This window comes from Cydia fagiglandana, chromosome 2 (assembly GCF_963556715.1).
Source record: "Cydia fagiglandana chromosome 2, ilCydFagi1.1, whole genome shotgun sequence".
NCBI lineage: Eukaryota > Metazoa > Arthropoda > Insecta > Lepidoptera > Tortricidae > Cydia > Cydia fagiglandana.
Genome location: NC_085933.1, coordinates 16,490,311 through 16,512,309, shown reverse-complemented (window position 1 = coordinate 16,512,309; position 21,999 = coordinate 16,490,311). Strand labels below are relative to the sequence as shown.

The 21,999-nt window shown below is 42.0% G+C and overlaps 2 protein-coding genes across 2 annotated transcripts; both read left to right on the top strand.

Annotated features, from left to right (window-relative positions):
- Positions 1–155: 155 nt before the first annotated feature.
- Positions 156–5,089, top strand: LOC134677169 (E3 ubiquitin-protein ligase arc-1-like). Its single transcript, XM_063535622.1, has 9 exons — positions 156–349; positions 429–670; positions 1,278–1,362; positions 1,579–1,865; positions 2,249–2,329; positions 2,697–2,822; positions 3,207–3,350; positions 3,683–3,774; positions 4,912–5,089. Exons 1-9 carry the CDS (start codon positions 292–294, stop codon positions 5,072–5,074), a joined length of 1,278 nt encoding a protein of 425 aa, XP_063391692.1. The 5' UTR covers positions 156–291; the 3' UTR covers positions 5,075–5,089.
- Positions 5,090–5,207: 118 nt separating this feature from the next.
- On the top strand, positions 5,208–21,355 carry LOC134677156 (tudor domain-containing protein 1-like). Its single transcript, XM_063535618.1, has 16 exons — positions 5,208–5,380; positions 5,822–5,835; positions 6,188–6,265; positions 7,526–7,675; positions 8,555–8,696; positions 9,268–9,396; positions 10,256–10,388; positions 13,134–13,259; positions 13,956–14,052; positions 14,304–14,485; positions 15,099–15,310; positions 15,695–16,241; positions 16,388–16,585; positions 17,551–17,720; positions 18,326–18,601; positions 18,983–21,355. Exons 1-16 carry the CDS (start codon positions 5,235–5,237, stop codon positions 20,088–20,090), a joined length of 3,708 nt encoding a protein of 1,235 aa, XP_063391688.1. The 5' UTR covers positions 5,208–5,234; the 3' UTR covers positions 20,091–21,355.
- Positions 21,356–21,999: the final 644 nt, after the last annotated feature.

The window sequence follows — 21,999 nt, the reverse complement described above, 5'->3', positions numbered from 1 at the left end:
AAATGTGTCCGAACGAAGATCGCGGTCTAGAATGCTCGGTACGCCCGTCTATTAAAGCTATATACACATTAAGCAAAATTTTTAGGATTAGCAACACTTCAAATGTCATTTGAAAAAAGGGAAAAAGAAGATTTTTGTTTTTGGTTATTCGCGAAAACTGAAACGGCTACATACGTATTTTATTTATTTTGTAGTAAACGATTGCAGGGTAGAAATTTGTGCCTATGAATAAGTTTTCGCGTTACGGAAACGTTATGACTAAAAGAAGTTATATTTCTTGAAAGTGCCAATATGGATGAGAAAATTATAAACTCGTGCCCTAACTGTTGTCAAACATACAGTTTGAAAAGTAAGTTGTTTATGTAAAACAAAAAAATCTGCTGGGCCTTTTGAAAATCATTTTATTTGACGTTTTCATTTACCTACAGGCTTGGCGCCGGATCAGAAATCGAACATTCCTCTTTTCATAAAATGTGGGCACTCCATATGCGAATGTTGCGTTCGCAACATTGTGAAGTCTGGCGAGCCGATAGAGTGCAAGATATGTTTGCGGACGATGGAGATCAAGACTACGGATATCGCGAAGCTGCTTCAGAATAAGATACAGTTGTACAGTCTGTTTCCCGTGAACGTGAATGTGCTGGGGGAGCTGGCACTCCAGATGATTGTGGTAACTACTGAAATTATATGTATATTTAATTTTAATATGTACATTTTTTTGCAGCTATGTCAGCATTCTTGTGAACCAGGTTAAATTGCCTTCTTGTATTCAAATTGTGATACTAGTAGTAAAAGTTAAATTTTTATTGCACAAAAACAGCACAGAACATAGCATAAGTAGGTATATTAAAAGTGTACATAGGCTAACTTTATTAAGGATGGTATTCCTTAGTTAGCATTTCGTCTGCCTAAGTCGCAAACCTTGGAACTCCTCCGGGGGAGTTACGAGGTTTGCGACTTTAAGTATTGTCCAAGGTAGCAATTACTAATTTCCTTGAAATGGAGTTACGAGGTTTGCGACTTAGGCCGATGATTTGTAATTTCTTAGTCCAATGTCATTGCATCACACTCTCTCATTAAGCAAAATGTGAGATGCAAATACACTTGTTTGGAACTTTATAAACGTTGCCTGATGTCAGGAGGATATTATTGTAATGTTATGGTCATAGTATTTTTTATAAACAATACATGAGTGTTTTTTTAATTGTCCATACCACCACTGAGCAATATTGATTCCCCTAACTATAACTACTATAAGCAGGAACTGTTTTTTTTAGGAAAAGCCTGAAGTAGAAGAGAAGAAAGCACAGGAATATTTTATAGATTTGCAAGCTATACTTGACAGCACTGACCAGACTCAAGGTATGGTGGTTTCACTCCTTCTTTCTTGATGTAAAACTTACAAATTCCAATATAATAATTAATAAAATAAGCTAGGATTAAAAAAAAAATAATTTTCCTTTGTCAACACTTAACCAGTGACCATGGCAATAGGTTTCTAAGTCACTTTTGGCTTATTTGGCATTTTAATGTATGTTATGTTAATTGATGTTTTTTCTTGTTTTTCTATATTTGCAGGCCAATGCTTAGAATGCCACGGTGCAACAACAAAAATGTGCCAACAATGTGCCACTGTCATATGTGCCTCCTGCTTTGAAAAGTCACACAAGAATTTTGTGGTGTTCAAGAACCATGTTCTGCAGAACATTGAACTAAAAGTATCAACTAATAACTGCAAAATCCATTGTCAGAAATCGCTGGAGTATTACTGTAAAGATTGTGCCAAGGCAGTTTGCATGGATTGTCTGATGGTGGGGTCTGAGAAGTCTTGCAAAAACCATGATGTGGTGTCTATTCTTGAAATTGTAAGTTTGCGTGTATCAAAATAGGGTTTTAGCTATATATAGTTTAATACATAACACAAAAAATGAGACTAAATGGAAGTTGACTGGCAGAGAATAAAAGAGAATGGTTTTGGTATTTAGTACAATGAAGTTTAAATGAATAATCATAATAAAAAAGAAATAAATTGAATAAGTAATTAATACCTATAACCACTAGGTTCCTGATCAACAATGTCAATATTTAACTAAAAATAACTTCTACATCACAATGTGTAACTAACTTCTACATCACCTATTGCATCAATTTGGTATGAACCATTTTGGGTTCTCAGTGAAAATATCTAACTTTGACCTACATTCATAACTTTATATTTTTTTATAATAAACCTTGTTCTTTGTTGTAGAATGAGAAGTTTTTGTCAGACTTACGTGAAATACTTCCCCAAGTTGACACTACATTCCGGAGGCTAACCAAAACCGCAGTTGTAAGTACTATTTTGTTTAGATCAAATTTGTATTAAACTTTCAAAACCATGATCAAAATATTGATGGAAATTAAAGGAAAAACACACGAGACGCTTTGTGCTCGTGGCGTGGCCTCAACCCCCGCCCACCCGGAGAGCATACACCTGCTGCGTGTGTGGCCGAGGGATCCTCTCTCGTATAGGGCTTTACAGCCACGAACGCAAGTATCGTAACCGGGATGCTGCTTAAAACACCTGACACAGATGATGAAGGCCTATTATTACCATTTTTGACAAAGTTCTGATCATTTGTAAAACTTTTTGCACCCCACCACAGATGTTTATATTGCTGGAAGCAAGTCTAACTTAATCTTTTTAATTTTTGTAGGATATTGGTCACCAACTCATCAAGATGGACAACGACAGTGGGTCGCCCGAGCTCCTCCAGGTGACAGCGAGCATCGAGCAGCATTTCTCGAAATTGCAGGCCGTAGTGCAGACCCACCGACAGGAGGTGCCTTTTTAAATTACAGTATAAACAAAATGTTTCAAAAACTAGACTCAACTACGAGAATCGTAAAAATAACTTTCTCTTCTTATTCTGTCACTTGTGTCATAAATAATATGGTTTGTTATAAAGTATAGTGGACACACAACACTAACAATGCCCATATAAAATCCAAAAACATTCCATAGTCGAGTAAAAAGCTTGAATATAGAAAAACACAATTGTAAATAATGTGGCATTCAGTCAAATTAATTCCGTCGCCTACATGTCACATATAACACTTTACAAAATGGTTTCTAGATTGATTCAGCTTCGTATCATGTTAAATAACAGCTTGAATATTTAAATCAAAGGTTATAAAGGTTAAAGGTTATGTAAAATTGGTCCCAGGTTTTGGAGAATATCTCCCGGCTGCGGCGCATCGAGCGCGAGTCGCTACTCCGCGTCAGAGATGAGGTGGCGACCGCTATCAAGCAGTCTAAGCAACTCATGAACGCATTGAAGTCGGCTCTGGAGTGCGAGAAGAATCAAACGGTAATTATTATTAGGGGCAAAAAACTTGATTGAAGAAGAGGTTCAAATTCTTAGAAAAAACATACCCCCAGTTTCACAGCCGAACTAGGTGGCGCTCTATGGCGCCATGTTTTTAGAATAGAATAGAATGTTTTAATTCGTAAACACACAGACAATAAACATACGTTTTGTGGTTGTAAATCTACTGTAAATAAGTATCAAGGAGTATGATTTCTCTACCATTTCGTATCTTGTCACTGTGACAAGTTTTACTAGGCTAGTTCGTTTATAAGTTACCCCGTTTTAGTAAATTATCACATTAATCACAGACACTTATGTATTTTCTCTTCCAGACGAATCTGTCGACGCTCCTTGAAGAAGCTAAATGCATAGTAGACAGACCGTGGTGTTTGACCAAAGCAGAATCCGACAAGGACAAACTGAAGTATGTATAGTAGCAATGATTAACTATTACGCATTATAACCCTTGGTACTTGATAGGGCACCCTTAGATTTTATACAGCAATAATGACCAGAGGGCCTACCGCGAACCACGTTTGACGCGTTGCCTCTCTATCGCACTTGTAAATTCGTACGCAAGTGTCGAATACGTCGAACGTGATTCGCGTAGGCCCTCGGCCTATAAAAACATCTTTTTGTATTTTTATCTTATGCAGAATTTGTAGGACTTTAAGGAGGCCTAGAGGCTTAAATCGTGACCGTCAAAGGTTTAACAGCTATATATCAATTGACGTAAAACCATAAATAAAAAGGAGAAATAGTACTATGAAAATAAAATAATTTTAATGAATAGAAGATTTAAAGATACCTTGTGTGTTAGAAGTTTTTCCACCTTGTGACCTGAGGGCCTACCGCGAACCACGTTCGACGTGCTGCCACCCTGTCACACTTACGTACGAATTTACACGCGCGACAAAGAGGCAACACGTCGAACGTGGTTCGCGGTAGGCCCTCTGAATCGAAAAGTTAAACTAGGGGTCATCCATTAATTACGTCACACGTTTAGGGGGAGGGAGGGGGTCAAGAAAATGTGACATATTGTGACATGGGGGAGGGGGGAGATACTAACTTTGTGACGTCACTTTAACTTCATCAGTAACCGAAAATTTATTTAAATTATTTAGTTCGCTGTACATTTAAATAACAAGTTTTTAAAACGGAAATAGTTTTTAATCGTTTAATTTTCTTTCCTTTTAAGCAGTTTTGGGTTATAAAATTACTAATATTTATATCGTCAAAAATATTTTGATAAAATATTAATAATACTTTAGGTACTTACTTAATTCGATTTGGCGATTTCGTAGAAAAAATGTGACGTCACACTAGGGGGGGAGGGGTTTGCCAAATGTGACCAAGTGTGACAAGGGGGGGGGAGGGGTAAAAAAACCTAGAAATTGGTGTGACGTAATTAATGGATGACCCCCTAGGCGTTATTCGTAAACGCGCTACGAGCCTCAGATATCTAATAATCGTTTGTCTCAATCTGTCATTTTGAATACTAAAACATACATTTTTATGAATAAGGGGGTAAATCTAAAACGAATAGCGTTGCTCGGTGCAGGGTGTGTGTGAGCGAGGAGTTGTGCCTGCTGGTGAGCGACTATGTGCAGCTGGTGGGCAACGCGCAGGCGCGCTACGGACTGCGCGCCTCCAGCCAGCTGACCGCCGTGCCGCCGTCGCCGCCCCAGCCGGTCTTCCCTCCCACTAGAGGTATGGTCGGATGATAGCTGGGCGTGTGAGCGAGCTGTGCCTGCTGGTGAGCGACTACGTGCAGCTGGTAGGCAACGCGCAGGCGCGCTACGGACTGCGCGCCTCCAGCCAGCTGGCCGCCGTGCCGCCGTCGCCGCCCCAGCCGGTCTTCCCTCCCACTAGAGGTATGGTCGGATGATAGCTGGGGGTGTGAGCGAGCTGTGCCTGCTGGTGAGCGACTACGTGCAGCTGGTAGGCAACGCGCAGGCGCGCTACGGGCTGCGCGCCTCCAGCCAGCTGGCCGCCGTGCCGCCGCCGCCGCCCCAGCCGGTCTTCCCTCCCACTAGAGGTATGGTCGGATGATAGCTGGGGGTGTGAGCGAGCTGTGCCTGCTGGTGAGCGACTACGTGCAGCTGGTGGGCAACGCGCAGGTGCGCTACGGACTACGCGCCTCCAGCCAGCTGACCGCTGTGCCGCCGCCGCCACCCCAGCCGGTCTTCCCTCCCACTAGAGGTATGGTCGGATGATAGCTGGGGGTGTGAGCGAGCTGTGCCTGCTGGTGAGCGACTACGTGCAGCTGGTGGGCAACGCGCAGGCGCGCTACGGACTGCGCGCCTCCAGCCAGCTGACCGCCGTGCCGCCGCCGCCACCCCAGCCGGTCTTCCCTCCCACTAGAGGTATGGTCGGATGATAGCTGGGCGTGTGAGCGAGCTGTGCCTGCTGGTGAGCGACTACGTGCAGTTGGTGGGCAACGCACCGGCACGCAAGTCGGTCTTCCCTCCGACAATTTCTAGAAGTATTTATGGACTGACGAGGCTGGAAGCGCGAGCGAAATGTCTCTGTTTTAGCTTGAGCAAAAATGCTTTTATATGTCTCGCATTTTTCGAACGATTCTCTTGAATGTGAATTATGGTCGGTGGCACCAAACTGTCTGCTGCTTGACAACGACAAATCAATTTATTGAAAAAAAATCGTTATGTTAAATAGTATCGCGTGTAGTGTAGTAGTAGTGTAGAATAGTGTAGTCGCGTATGAGAGGAGGCCTGTGCCCAGCAGTGGGACGTATATAGGCTGAATTATTATTATTAATGTTAAATAGTAATTCTTTCCGCTTGGATAATAGTTAAACCTAATTACTCGTGTTTTAGGTCCTGAGTTGAAGAAAGCTGCCATTCAGGCAGTTATGCCATTTGCCGAAAAGAAACCGTCGATTGAATTAAAAGCAGGTAAGCATGTGATTTATTTGTCAAATTAATTGAGTTACAGATATAGCATTTACCCACCTAAAGCTGAATGTGCATAAAAATGTACACTGTTTCAATCTTAATCTTAACCTGAACCTTTCATAAACCAAAAATAAAGTAGCATTTTTTGCATCATTGCTTTCTCAAACAAACAAAATTCATCCCAATTTACTTTAGAAGAAGGTTCAATTTGAAAATAGGCAAAATGTGTATGGTGGGCCTGACGAGGTTATACCGCGGTAGGAATAGCCATATTAAGCAAAAATGTCGGGAAACGGTGGATTAAGTCGACCAGATTTAATTAAGTGGTAAAAATTTAGTTCTCAGACCGTTGATAAACCGAATCTCATTGCATAAGTGGGGTAGCGTAACGCATTGCATCCATAATATATGTTTTTAGTGATAAGTTATTTTATGAAATATGTTTTATATAGTGCGTCAAGCAAATCTTGTCAGTAGCAATGTAAAGCAAACTAAAGTAGGGCAACACTCAAAGAGTAGTATTGCGCTAAGAAAAGCAGCAATGTACAATGTACATCGAACCAAAACTTTTTTTCCGCTGAGCGCGCCTTGTCACGTACGTCAATTCAAATTGTCACTCGCGGATTCTCTATTGAAAATGTTTGAAATTGTTATTAATACGCATGGACGGACAATTTAAAAGCGGTGTGTGATGTTTATAAAAATGATTAACTAATTTGAAGATCTCAAAATAAAATTGTAAATGGACTATGCCGTTAAACAAGAATGTATGAATAAAATCATTGCTTCAGCAGGTAGATGTCATACTGGATTTTCATATTGTATTAGATTTCTCACTTGGCACTGTAGGCATTGTAGGCACCTTAGCTTTAATTAAGCACAGTCTTATTTAATATATTGGTATTTAATGGTGACACAGCAGAAATATCTCTTGAAATAGAATCGATTCATAATGTAAACATTGTAAACCATTTGTAAACAAACAAGATGATGGCTGTCATTCGCGATCCACATTCCACAGATAAAACACAGATGACACGCGATTTTCGAATTATTCGAACACAGTGTTGCTAACCCGCGATTTTTCAAATTTGCCGCCGTTTGCTACTGACAAGATTTGCTTGACCCAGTATAGTTAAGGTTTTTGTCTATGAGCCACCTGCCTAGTTGCCTAAAAAATATTTTTTCATTTCATAACGTTAAAAAATAGTCAATAAAAAGTTTTTCTCCATTTATCCAGTCTATATCTGTATTTCACAGGGATGCAAGAGATAGTCCGCATCACCTATATGCAGGACCCCCACCATTTCTACGTGCGACGCGTGCGAGACGACGCGGTGCTCTCCGAAATTGAGGAACAACTCCATGCCGATCTTGGACGGTTGACGCGCGAAGTCACTATCTGTGTCGGTATGTTTTTGTGAAGAGTCAGAGCTGACTACATTTATGCAATGGGGTTGGCCGGTGAAGCATGTAGCAGATGGCGTCAGCATAGCTTGCTCTGTCAATCCCTAGAATCGTGTCGATTTTTTTTATGGATTTTTATGCTTTGGATGCCAGCTCTTTAATCCAAATCTCATAGAAAAAGGGGTAAGCTATGATGTCGCCATCTATGCAAACCTTTGACAGTTGCCAACGCCATTGTACGTAAAGGCGTCGGAATCAGTTTTGAGGCGGTTTTACATGTTGGCCATTTTTATTTATACACTGTGCCTATAGTTTAATTATTACTTGTATGATTTTCACCAGCTTAGTGAGTAAAGAACATGAGAGGTATCTCTTATGCTTATGTCTATATATATAACATTGAGTGAACTGAAATAAATGTGAAGTAAAAAAAGTGCCCAGGGCTAGAATCTACCCAGCGTCTGCAATCGCGGCAGGTGCCTAAAACCCGGCTCACAGCGGTCGGTATGCAATTCTTTAAGGGCTTATACGGCGCCTTCGCGGCGGCGGCATCTGGTAAGGACTCTGGCTCTATTCCAGCCCTGGGCACTGGAGGCCTTGGTCACTTTTTCCGTTGTATATGACATCCTTTTCGGTTTATATTACAAATTAACATATTTTCATAAAAATAATTTAATTTGTTTTCTAATAGTAATATTAAGTGTACAGTCACCCGCAATAATATGTTACTCTTCAAAGGCCGCAAAAATATGTTACACGCAAGAGCGACACATACCTAAAAATGCCATAAAAATGGCTCTACAAATAAGATCGTGTCATATTTTTGTGGCCTTCGATGTGTAACGTATTACTGCAGGTGACTGTACGTTGATTGTGTTACAGGGAAGATGTATGGTGTCAAACATGAGTACCCATGGAAACGTGGGCGCCTCGATAGAATAGACATAGACGAAGCAACGAGCCAGCCCAAGTACTGTGTCACCTTGGTCGACTTCGGAGTTACAGCCAGCGTCACTGTTGACCGGTAAATGTTCCTTGCGACTATGTCTTTACAAGCCTTGACAACCTTGCCTTAAGCCTTGGGACTATGTTTTATTTAACTTGTAATGTTTGTACTTAATTGTATGTAGGTTCTGGTCAAATCTTGCAAGCTAAATTAGACATACTTTCCATTATTTGGTGGTGTGTAGGTGAAACTTGACACACCTACATAATTATGTAAGTTGGATGACAATGCAATATGCAATATATGCTGATCTGATGAACACAGGAGACAGCCATAGAAATTCTGTGTTAAAACAACGCAACCTAATAGTGTTTAGTGCATTCACAGCCAGGGGGCGTGACCTAGGAACAATCTTGTATGACGGTGAACGCACATGAACGTCGAGGGCAGTGAATGTGTTAAGTTTGTTAGAATTGTCTCAGATGAATCAAGAGTATTTATTGCCTGTTAAAAGAAAAGCGCGGTCAGCGATAAAAGCTTGTCTCACAAATTAAAAAAATACATATATTTGTATATAAATATTATTATAATAAGTTTTCACAATAATTTACTTTCTGAGCCTTTAAAACAAGGCGTTACATAATTTTAGGTTGTGTGAAATACCGGCGGCGTTGTCAGACCGCCCTGCTCTGGCGCTGCGTTGCCGGCTCGCCAACTGCGAACCCGACGGCGCCTGGCACCCCGACGACACCACCTTAATGCTTCGGATTGTGGACAAGTATGTTTGTACATGAAATAGGCCGCGTGAAATACCGGCGGCGTTGCCAGACCGCCCTGCGTTGCCGGCTCGCCGAATGCGATTCCTATGGCGCCTGGCACCCGACGACACCGCTCTTCTAATGCTACGGATTGTGGACTAATATGTTTGTATAACAGATGGACTCCAGAACCATGCTAGCTTTTATTTTATTTATAATGATGCTCATACACAACGGAAAGACACGATGCAAGTAAGGCACGGGTTACCTAACTAGAGGTAATCATTTGCTCATTAATGCAAATACTCGCGTAGGCTGGTGTTGCGGGTAGGCATTAGATGACGATATCCTATACGCCATATTGAAATTGTCAAAGAATGATGAATTTACCACTGACTTTTGTTTACATACTTATAGTTCGTTTTTTTAGCATTAGAATGAACTTTAAAGAAGGTAAGCGATTGTGACATGTCTTTTAATTGAAAAACGCTTTTTAAAAATCAGTAACTAGTACTAATGAAAGCAGAAGGATATAAATGATCGTATTAGATTCATTTTTGTTACATATTTGCCGTAATTTATTTTTAAAATGTATTTTTCAATTAAAAGACACATCAAGATTGTTTACCTTATTTCTAATGCTAAAAAAACGAACTATAGCATGTTCCATAGAATGACACTTTAGTGTGGGGATCACTGTGCTGCCTCTCTTGTAATATTAATTTCTGATCCAAATATATTTAGATAGATCCATAACTCGGGAACAAATATCTGTGATAGACACCTTTGCAAAAATTCGAACATGGGACCTTTGTAGGCAGGGTCAGTACCTAGTAAGCTTGATATGGTTTGTTAATATGGTTTGTAACTTGCACGCAGCTCGCCGGTGACGCTGCACGTGCGGCGGTCGGGCGCGTGCAGCGAGTGCGACGTGACGACGCACGCCGGGCTCAGCGTCGTGCACGTGCTGCGCTTCCACGCCCGCGTCGCGCTCCTCGACCCCTCGCTACCGGTCAGTGCATACTGCCCATACTGCTCACGGCCAAATATATCGGGTGCACATCTATTGTGAACCCAACCTTAAGGCCCACTTGCACCATCCCTCTAACCCGGGGTTAACTGGTTAAACCGTTAACCCAGTGTCAAATTGTACTGGTAACCATGGCAACTCCAGATTTAACCGGTAAACCCCAGGTTAGTGAATGGTGCAAGTGGTCCTTAGTTGTATAAAATCTCAATATATTCCTAATGCAGTAGGTAAACGCAGCCGTGGGGCTCGGTATTCAAAGGCTTTTTCTAAAGCACCAATAGAAGCGCTCCACATATGTATTCTGTACCGCGGCCAATTAGAGGAACCCAAATTTAAACCACCTTCTTTACTATTCAATTATGCAAAATCACTCTCTCATCAGCCTGCATACAATAACCACCACTTCTGCACTTAACCGTTTTATCAAGGAAACTCTTGTAAACCAGTACCTATTAAAAATAAAAAAAATCACTGTACATCGAAGCTTTTTATGCGAGTTGTCGAGATCGAGTGACCTGCACGGCAGCTACAACATCGTAAGACAACAAGATTTCAATGGTAACTAGAGTATGTTACGATATATTTGACCACTTCCATCATTTTATATTTGATGCTCTGTAACTGTGTACACCTGGCCAGGCGTGTCTCACTCCGCGATTTCGTCGCTTTGCTACAGGTAGCTAAAAGTACATCCGTTCGGCCCAGCGAAATGCTATACATGGAAGTATTCTGTCCGCTCAATTATGACCCAACGCAAACTACCCCGCGATAGGCGGTACTTACAAACTGCTCGACTGGCAATCTCAGTACGACCGAGATGACAGTCAGTGACAAATGGCTAAATTGATTTATAAAAACAACGTTTTTTTGTAATTAAAAATATATTCATGTGTCGTGAAGTGGTGCAGAAGTTATTTTAGTTCATACCAAGGACAGTGGAATCACTTTTCACTTGTAGTAAACAGATAACTTCAGTAGAATTTGGAAAAAACATGACGATTTGTTTTCAATACTACCGTGCTAAGCTAAAACGTAACAACTGCATACGACTTTCATAACAACATACGACTTTTTAAATTGCGAGGATAATAGGAATGGTGTTATGCTAAATGAAGTACACTATTTTATTAACTTGTGTTTGGTTTAGGTATTTTCTATATAATTATAAATGTAGTAATAAATTCCTTCTTACAGATTTGTATTTTCCTTTTTTATTTCATGAGATGGAGCTATAAAAAAACTACCTAGTTATTTCAAATTAATAATCAAATTTGGTATTGTCATTTTACATTACTCTCCATTCAGATTCCCACAAGATGCTATTCGCAGAGAACTATGGAAAAAAGCTGTCCAATTAGAGAGACATGAAATTGAGTGGATGCCTGGCAAGATATCTAGAATATGTTCTATTCATGAGATATAACCCGTGAGATAATCATACCCGGTCTCCTATATGTAGATACATTTTTCCTATCATGCTTTCACTGAATTAATTTAACAAATACACACATTATCTGAAAATGTTGATCATTTGAATCCACCCTCTACTGTCACATTTATGTAGGTTCTCTCTCAAGCCATTTCCGTCAGTAGAAAAGAGCGGCAAACATATTAACTCACATTATAGACGGGTCTAACGCGAATTATATTCAATTAGTACCTTGATTTACCGACGTAAATCAGTTTCGTTTCGTATAATGTGAGTTAATATGTGTTCAAAACGCGAAAGTTTAAAATATTATAAGAGCGGCAAATTTAGAAAATGTAAGCGCGCGAACGGCTGTGGTCCTATACAAAATTTTAATTTTGCACCTTTTTCTACTGACAAACTTGCTTGACCGGCTATATAGATATAAAATATTCTGAACTGAAAGTGGGGATTTATTGTGACTCCGCCTGTTCAAATATTTTTGATCCGATTCGTGCACCCATGTAAATTTTGCAGACTGTATAGCCAGTCCTATTTCTAAGATCAAGTTCGCCATACATTTACTATGGCGTACTTGATCTTAGAAGAACGGACAGACTATACCTGAACGTGACTTCGCACTGCCATGCAGATTGATAATAAAATATACAAAATACTTATTATAGCGGAATACATTTATACAACAATGATATATTTACTTATGTTGAGTTAGTATGTCATGTCATAACAACATTTTAACTAGTTATCTTTTAATCTGCATTAAATTATTATACGTGAATTATTTGACTGGTTCTTCACTGTATGGCATAAACCTATCCCTGTCCAAGTCATATTCTAATCAAATATGAACCGCGAACTCTCACCGGCCAGTACGTACAGCAAGAAGGTTATTAGCGGATTAATGTCGCTGATTGGTAGTTATTGACATTATATGCATTTCATCTACACTTAGCTATGTACCATTAGTGTAATAAAGATGACTATTATTTCGTTTACCAGCTTTGATTACAGGGTCTGTAAACGCGTCGTCTTATTTGAATGTAGGCGTAATTGTGTATGTGTGCTAATTTGGCCCGAGAATTTGAACGGTAATGTTCCTAAAGGCGGTATCCATAGTTATATATGATCGCAGGTTCGGCCCCAATTTTGGGGTTTGCCATAAGCCGCGCGTGGCGCTGTCGCCACCTAGCGGCCATATCTGTGCTGATCGTGACAGACGCGTTTTGTTAGAGAGTGAGTCTTCTGTACCTAGTACTATTATTTATTCTGTGACCTGGCTCACGATATGGTTATTACAGTATCCGGAGACGGCAAGCGCAGCACCGCTGCGGCTGCAACCAGCGGACACCACGCTTCGAAAAACGGGCGGCGCCGACGTGATCATCACGCACGTCGTGTCGCCAGACAAGTTCTACGTCAGAGAGGTATGTCAGAACGTCTATGGTGGCGGTGGGTTTCTATGGTGACAACGCAGTAACTTTGGATTTCTATGGTGACGACGTAGTGCCTTTAGGAAGCAAGGTGAGGCGTATTAGTGTGCTGCAACCAGCGGACACTACGCTTGGAGCATTCAGCGGCGCCGACGTGATCATCACACACGTTGTGTCGCCAGACAAGTTCTACGTCAGAGAGGTAAGTCAAACCGTCTATGGTGGGTTTCTATAGTGACGACGCAGTACCTTTAGGAAACGAGCAAGGTGAGGCATACGCCTCCGCTTATACAAGCGGACACTACGCTTGGAAGATTGAGCGGCGCCGCCGCTGACGTCAGACAAGTTCCACTTCAGAGAGCTAATATCGTCGGACCGTATAAAGAGATATGTTAAGAGTAATAATATGTAACCCTAAAATGTTGTGATGGAAAAATCACAAGGAAACTGGATTATATTTGCAAGGGCAGGCAGATTCCAACCAAAACCTGACTAGGTTAAAGTTGGCTCGTTAGAAATAAATCACGAAGACATGTATAATTTTTATTTAAATTATTTCAATTTTATATCGTAACATGCTTGCATTACAGCAGTATAATTTTGACGTGACAAACAATTTTTATCCAGCAGTGGCCATGTTTCAGCTGATATTGCATTAGTTAGTCCGTATAATTAGTGTTGTTGTTTCAGACTCGCTTACAAGAGGACTACGTGAAACTTTGCGAGGAACTGAACAACACATACGACGTTCGGGACGAGAGCGATCTCATTTTCTTGCCAAAGGAGGGTTAGTTTTTGATTGAGTTTCCAAGCTACGTGAATACATATAAAGAAAGAAAGAAAACAAGCTTTGACAAGACTCTAACTTGACGTCTCGTTACTACCTACCTACTTCATCGTTCGGTCGATGCAAGATCAAGAGTTATCGTAACTTTGATATTCAAACGTATGAACTTAGACGTTAAAATCGTATGTAGTTGAAATAGTTGAAGTGACTCTTCATTAAATCTAGCTATCTATGGTATTCAAACGGTCCAGGTTCGGTGTGCGTGGCGTTGGTGGGCTCGGAGACGGGCACGCCGTGGGCGCGCGCGCAGGTGCTGTCGGCTCGCGCGGCGTCCGCGGTGCGCGTGTGGCTGCCCGACACGGGGCGCCAGCTGGCCGTGCCGTGGCGCCGCCTGCGCGCCGCCCGGCCGCGCTTCACTGCGCTCCGAGCGCTGGTCGGTCAATCGGGGACGGGTGTATTATAGTGTAGCGTATTCATAGCTCGTTTTTAGGGTTCCGTACCTCAAATGGAAAAAACGGAACCCTCATAGGATCACTCGTATGTCTGTCTATCCGTCTGTCGCAGCCTATTTTCTCCAAAACTACTAGACCGATTAAGTTGAAATTTGGTACACATATGTAATTTTGTGACCCAAAGACGGACATGTAACGTAAACAAATGAATTTTAAACTAGGAGGCCACTTTTGGGGAGTAAATGAGAAAATTAAAAAATAAAGTTTTCAAACTACATCGTATTACATATCAAATGAGAGAGCTCATTGTGAGAATCTCAAATATATTTTTTTTTGAATAAACAGTTTAGAAGTAATTCAAGAAAATAGGCAAAAAATTACCATTCCCCAAATAGTTCTTTACCTATAGATGACAGGAAAACCTATTAGAAATGTGCAGTCAAGCGTGAATCGGACTTAATGTACGGAACCCTTGGAACGCGAGTCCTATTCGAACTTGGCCGGTTTGTAATCTTGAAAGACCGATTTAACGTTTACCTATCGTTGTCGGGTTTGTTTTTACTGAATTAACGATCTTTCCTCAACTTCCCACAGGCGATCGAATGTCACCTGGCAGGGATAAGTCCAGTCGGCGGGCGCTGGCACGAGTCCGCCGGCGAGCTGCTCGCGCAGCGCTCCGGGCGCACGCTGCGGCTGCTCGCGCAAGACTCGCGCCGCCGCAGCCTCGGCGCCGCGCTGCTCGACCCCGCCGGCCGCGTGTGCCTCAACGGGGAGCTGCTCGCTAAACAGCTGGCTACCGCTGACGGGTGAGTGACTATAATAGCGATCGTGCAGGAGTTTCAGACGCGTGTGACTGTGCACTGCAGCAGTTACTTTAAGCAAGAGTTAAAATTCGCATAAATACGTGTGTACGAAATTTTCGTAATAAAAATTCTAGATTATAAAGAGTCAATCTTTGTTTAATCACACTTGTACCCACAGGTCGATTCACAAGTGCTAGGACGAATGGAATGAACGAATCTATGTATCACATTAACCAATAAAAATTAAAATGTTGGTTCTGACTGTATACCGATACAGGTGTCACGCATACAATGAAAGTTTCGTTCATTCCATTCGTGCCAGCTTTTGTAAATCAACCTGTACCAGTTGATATTAAAAGCATATATATATACTCCCTGTTTTCTTAGGTCCATTGACTTTGAAGCCCTCACTGCGGAATACGATTCTACTGAAAAAGAACCAATCCCACAATCACCTGTAAATAGTGAAAACGCCACATGCAAAAATTATAAAACAATGGCAAGAAGTTATCAGGATGAGTTCCAACCCGGCTCAAAAGAAACGCTCCGATTGGAAGCGAAGATCCTTCTCTGCGAGTCCCCGTCATTGATATACATCTCATTGGTACACCAACAGAAAACATTCAACGAGCTGTTTGAAGATATTCAGAAATTCTACTCGAAGCGCAAAACTCCGCGCCGCGAAAGATGGAAAGTGAACGATAGATGCTGCGCATTTTGTATGCAGTCACAGACATGGCGTCGAGCTACCATCCTCAAAACGGAAAAGGACCAAGTCATCGTGTTCTTTACAGATTTCGCTCAAACCGAGACTGTGTCGATATCGAACTTGAAAAAGTTGCATACCGATTTTGAAATGATAGGAGACGCCGCTATAAAGTGTCATCTAGCGGGGTTAGTGCCGGCGGACGGGGAGTGGCCCTCGATCACTAAGGTAAATTGAGGGCAATAATACAATACAGTCAAATCTGTTTCACTTTCTGGTTTTAATATCCAGTACGCTATAATTCATTACATATTTACATCTTATGTCGCATATGGTTTGAAAAATTGTAAAGATATTATGTAAATATTTTAAAGGAGTTTCTGAAAGACAAACTGGAGGAGTACAAGCGCGTGTTCGTGACAAAAGTGGGCGAGTTCGAGGACAAGAGCATGCCGATACAGCTGTGGGTGTACCACACGGAGCTGGGCAGCGCGCTCGAGCCCAACGAGTCCGAGTGGCGCTGCCTCAACGCCGAGCTGGCGAGCCGCGGCCTCGCCATCGATACTCGACGGGTAAGTAACACATGCGCTCGCTATGTACACAAAGCTACCTGGGGATGCTCATCCCCGGGTAGCTTTGTGTACATAGGGAGCTGGCAGCCGGCTTGAGCCCGAGTTTGAGTGGCACTGCCTCAACGCCGAGCTGGCGAGCCGCGGCCTGACGCTGCTCGATACTCGCTAAAGCTGGACTTCCGAGCAAAGCGGCTCTGACGCAACGGCCGAAGCGTTAGAGCCGCTGCGTCAGTGTCGCAGCGTTAACTGACGCAGATTCGCTTCCGAGCGGCGCGACTCCGGCGACAGTCGCAGTTGTTATTCCATACGGTGCACACGTGATATACTTATGAAGTTATGATAAACCGATCAATTATGAAAATATTTTTAGAAGAAGAGGAGGATCACGATCTTTTGCTTCGTTACTTTTACAGTATGGAGCGAAGCCTACCCAATTAAATTTTCAAAAGTAGAATAGACGAAGGAACTTATACCAACTTGAAAAAAAAAGCATTTAAACGAGAACGACGACAAATTCAGGAGCTTTTGTCGCTTTAATATTCATTTTTTAGATATTTTAAATATTGACATAGCCTCAAAACCACGTACGATCGCAGCGACTGCGCGACAGTGCTTGCGCAGACGTAGCACGGCCGCTATCGCCGAGCGACACTGACGCGGCGCCACTGTCGCTGCGATAGTGACGCTGCGCTCGGAAGTAAGTTCATACATTTCCATACTGCATAATACTGTCGCTCTGTCGCCGCGTCAGTGTCGCTGCGTTAGTGTCGCCGGAGCCGCTGTGCTCGGAAGTCTACCTTAAGCGACCTAGAACTTGCCGTACACTCATACACGTTATTCAATATAGATATAAAATACCACGAAACGACGGTGTGCTTTTTTAAGGATTCTTTTGTGCATGCGATATTTAACTTTTTTTTCTATATTTTAGCATTCAAAACATAATTAGTGTAAATTTTGTTCAGATTGAGGGGGCCGCCTCTGGCCAAGACGACGAGCTGCGTTTCCTGAACGTGCGCGGCTCGGTGAAGGAGTGGCTGCTGCCGCCGCTGCCCGGCTCCACCAGCTCCGACGACATCGCCGAGTGGCTGCCCGCCGAGCCGCTGCAAGCCGTCGAGTTCACCGCCCTGCCCACGTGAGTGCCAACCTTAGAGGATATATCCAAACGGAGTAGACATTAACAGGCGTTCCCCTCTGTCAAAAATAAGCTGTCAATAGTTATACACATTGTATGGAGTGATGTTTATCTGATATAGCTATTTTACGTTACGTCAGGCGTGGCTCACCCCGCGATTTCGTCGCTTTGCTACAGGTAGCTAAAAGTACATCCGTTCCACACCAATTTTGGTGGCTAGCTATAAGCCACGCGTGGCGCTGTCGCCACCTAGCGGCCATATCTGTCCTGATAGTAACAGGCGCGTTTTGTTAGAGAGTGAGTTTTCTGTACCTAGTACTATTATTTATTCTGTGGTTACGTATACATTTGACGTGCCCCTCCCCCGCAAAAATCGGCAGACTATTTTGTACAGAAAATTACAGACATGGCGTCTCCGTTTGGTTATATCCTCTAAGGTGCCAACTGACTCTCGGTGCGGGAGTTCATTTACCGTTTCACTCTAGTCTATAATTTTGATGGTCCATTTAGCAGCATTTTCTTATGTTTTCTTTTCTACTACATGTTAATAATAATAGGAGATGCAACAGTTTCTTATTTTACTAGAGTTGTACTATCCTCCACAGATACATAGACAACGATGGCATCATCTACTTGCACGACGTCTCGCAGGAGGACGACTTGGAGTTTATCCGGGACACGCTCGAAATGGCGTTCAAAGAGGAGGACCCCAAGGCGCCGTACTGCTCGTGGCGCGTTAGGGATCTTTGCGTGGCGCGATACTACCTCGACTCGAAGTTCTACCGCGGGACCGTGCTCGAGGTCAACCACGACCAGGCCAACTGCCTCGTCCAATACGTCGACTACGGCAACTCCGAGCTCTGCGCCTTTACCGACCTGAGGTTAGATTATATGTACTTATATATAAAGTTGTTGGTCTTGGTTCATCGACGAACCTTGCCTGTGATACAAAAAATGGTGCCTATCGATTATTCGTTGTTATTTACTTACTTGTATTCGTTAGGGTATTAATGTAAGTCGGTACATCCCGGTTACTATCCTGATACAAATATGTGGATGATTCAAATTAATATAGAATAGGTCGATTAGGTAGTTTGTTTAGCTAGTGGAACCCTCTAAGCAGCGTTTTGCGTAATATTCCCTGTTGTGCTTGGTTTTTTAGAATTGTCTTAATGCCTGTTTGTTGTCTGTTAAAAGAAAAGTAAAGTCAAAGATTGTATCAAAAATAACATTTTTGACAAAAAGAAACTTATTTGTTTTAGGAAACGCGTTGCTCTACACCAGATCCCGATTCAATCCCACAAGGTGTCGCTCGCCCGCATCAAGCCCGTCGGTGAGCAGTGGGACCAAACCGTCCTCGACTACATACACAAGGCCATCGTCGAGAAGAAATGCTTCGTCAAAGTGGCAGCCCCGCCCGTCAACGGTGTCACGCCGGTCGACCTCAAGTATGACAAACTCTGGATCAATGACCACCTGGTCGAGTTCGACTTGGCTGAATATATTGACGGCTCCAAGCCTATAGAACGCAAGTTCAAAATGAAATCTAAACATGCTACAAGTACAACAGAAAAAAACAAAAGAACTGACACTGAGCCGAAAATTATTGAAATAAACAGTAGTTCCGAACCCGATTATATTGTTGAGGAGGACATAAACTCCTCGCAAACGTCAGGCTCGCCGGACTCCTTCAAAATTAGCACGCTAGTTGATCAAAACGGCAGTGCGAGCGAACAAGGCAGCTCCAACTTAGTCTCGTATCTGCGGCACGAGGATCGTGAATTTAGCTGTAGCATACCCGTGATAAACGACACAAATTCGTTAGAATTAATGATCATTCAAGATTCGGAAAGCCATGTGATATATGAAGCACTTTTAGATATTGTGAAGGAAGTGGGAAAGGATATGCCGCCGTTGGACGGTATATACGAGTACAAACCGTGCATCGCGCTCTTCGAAGACCACTGGTACAGAGCATCTATACTAAAGTACAGTGAAGCGAAAAATCTGGTTAAAGTTCACTACGTGGACTACGGGAACATTGGAATAGTTCCGTTGTCTGACGTGAGGGAGATAAGTAAGGATTGGGTGTGTCTGCCGCCGGCCTGTATCACGGCGCGCCTGCACGGCGTCCGCGTCAACCCAGACTTCGACCCGGACGACGTCACCAAAGCCTACATCGATACGTTTCTCGACAAAGGGCCATTCCGCGCTACTATTGTGGACTATGTGGACTATGACAACTCGGTGCCCCTCGTAGAATTAAGGAATACCGACGGAGAACTAGTGTATAAGAAATTGATTGAAGAAAAAGTGTTATTGCATGATACACGCGATGGTGCTGCTTCTGAAGAGAATTTGGCTAAGTAATTAAACGATCTGAGGACTGATCTGATCAAAATTTTAAAACTATTATTCATCAGTTTCGAGTCCAACTATTTTTTAATATCACTATACAGTCTCATTATAGAAAAAATGACACGCAACGCATAGTCTAAACCAGCGGTCGGCAACCTTTTAGCAGTCAACGGCCACATAGTAGTTAAGGAAGTTGACGCGGGCCGCACTTTTGGTAGTATGTGCGACTTTATTTGACATTGTTGTTTGACAATATTATATGTACATAAAAAAATAGCCAGGGGGCCGCTTGTTGCCGACCGCTGGTCTAAACAGTTGAATATTTGAAATATATATTCTTAAGCTTTACTAAGAAAGGATCTCTTGAAATTTAAACGTTAAGAGGGTGAAAATGGGGTTGAAAGTTTCTAACGGATTCTACGCGGACGAAATTGCTATATCATTTATTCATTTATTATATATCTATGTTCCAATTACTGTGCTGTGTAATGAAACTGGACTTAAAGTCTATGATAATTATTCTATCTTGTTTTCTGAAATGTTTGATTATGTTATGGTTTATTATTAAGTTATAAAAGTGTTTATTGGGGCCAGTCCTATCTTAATTTGTTATTATATGCACATGCCTGTGCTTTTAATGGCTCCTGTACACGATGGGCTAGCGCCGGCCACTTCAAGGGACGCAGCCATGCGGTAGAATGAGATAGCAATATCACTTGCTCCCTCTAACGCATAAATGCGTCCCTTGGAGAGGCCGGCGTTGGCCCATCGTGTGGAGGAGCCATAAGTGTATTTTTATTTGATTTTGTCTATGAAGGATATAAACTTGACTACATGCATTAAATGGAGGCTTAAAATGTGTTGGTGCTCAATTTATACGATAGCGCTATCATACTTATGTACCTACGTACTATTTATACGTATGTATCTTAGGGTTTAGGGGGTAGAGCGCTGGTGGCCTAGCGGTAGCGTGCGACTTGCAATCCGGAGGTCGCGGGTTCAAAACTTCAAACCCCGGCTCGTACCAATGAGTTTTTCGGAACTTATATACGAAATATCATTTGATATTTACCAGTCGCTTTTCGGTGAAGGAAAACATTGTGAGGAAACCTGCATACATCTGCGAAGAAATTCATAGGTGTATGTGAAGTCCCCAGTCCGCATTGGGCTAGCGTGGGGACTATAGCCCAAGCCCTCTCGCGCTCGAGAGGAGGCCTGTGCCCAGCAGTGGGACGTATATATATAGGCTGAGATGATGATGATGATGATCTTAGGGTTTTATAGGTATTCTATTATCACCGAGGTGTCAATAAAAATGAATCAAATACTGGTTAGTTTTATTTCACGACGTATTTATTTGCCTAATTATAGATATTGAATTAGATTTACATTTATTTATTTCATAGAGGATTACATTATAAAGCTTACGCTATGGAATGGTCATTGCAGACTCCACTGGATGACTCAAATCAACAGCAAGTAATAGAAAATTCAAATTTTCTTTATTATCTCCGCATTGGATACATTTCGATAAATTGATGGATCTATAGAATAACTATAATAAAATAAGCCTCAAGTCGGCAAGTAATTTAGATATAGTTGGTCAAGAAGATCTTAAGTAGAAAAAAGCGGCAAATTTAAAAATGTAGGCGCGAACGGATATCGTCTCAGAAAATTTGAATTTCGCGCCTTTTTCTACTGACAAGATTTGCTTCACCATCCCTTTGGTCGGTATAATCTGTAATGAAGTTGGTCTAGTTACAAGGTCTGTAGAGCCCTGTAACTGTCACGTACTGTGCGCTCGGATATCGATGGAAAATTTATATCACGCATTTGTTAAATATCACGAAGTCTAACACATTTTTAATGTTAGTGAAACACGTTTCCTGAAAGAATTAATCATACTATATAGTTTAAGGCA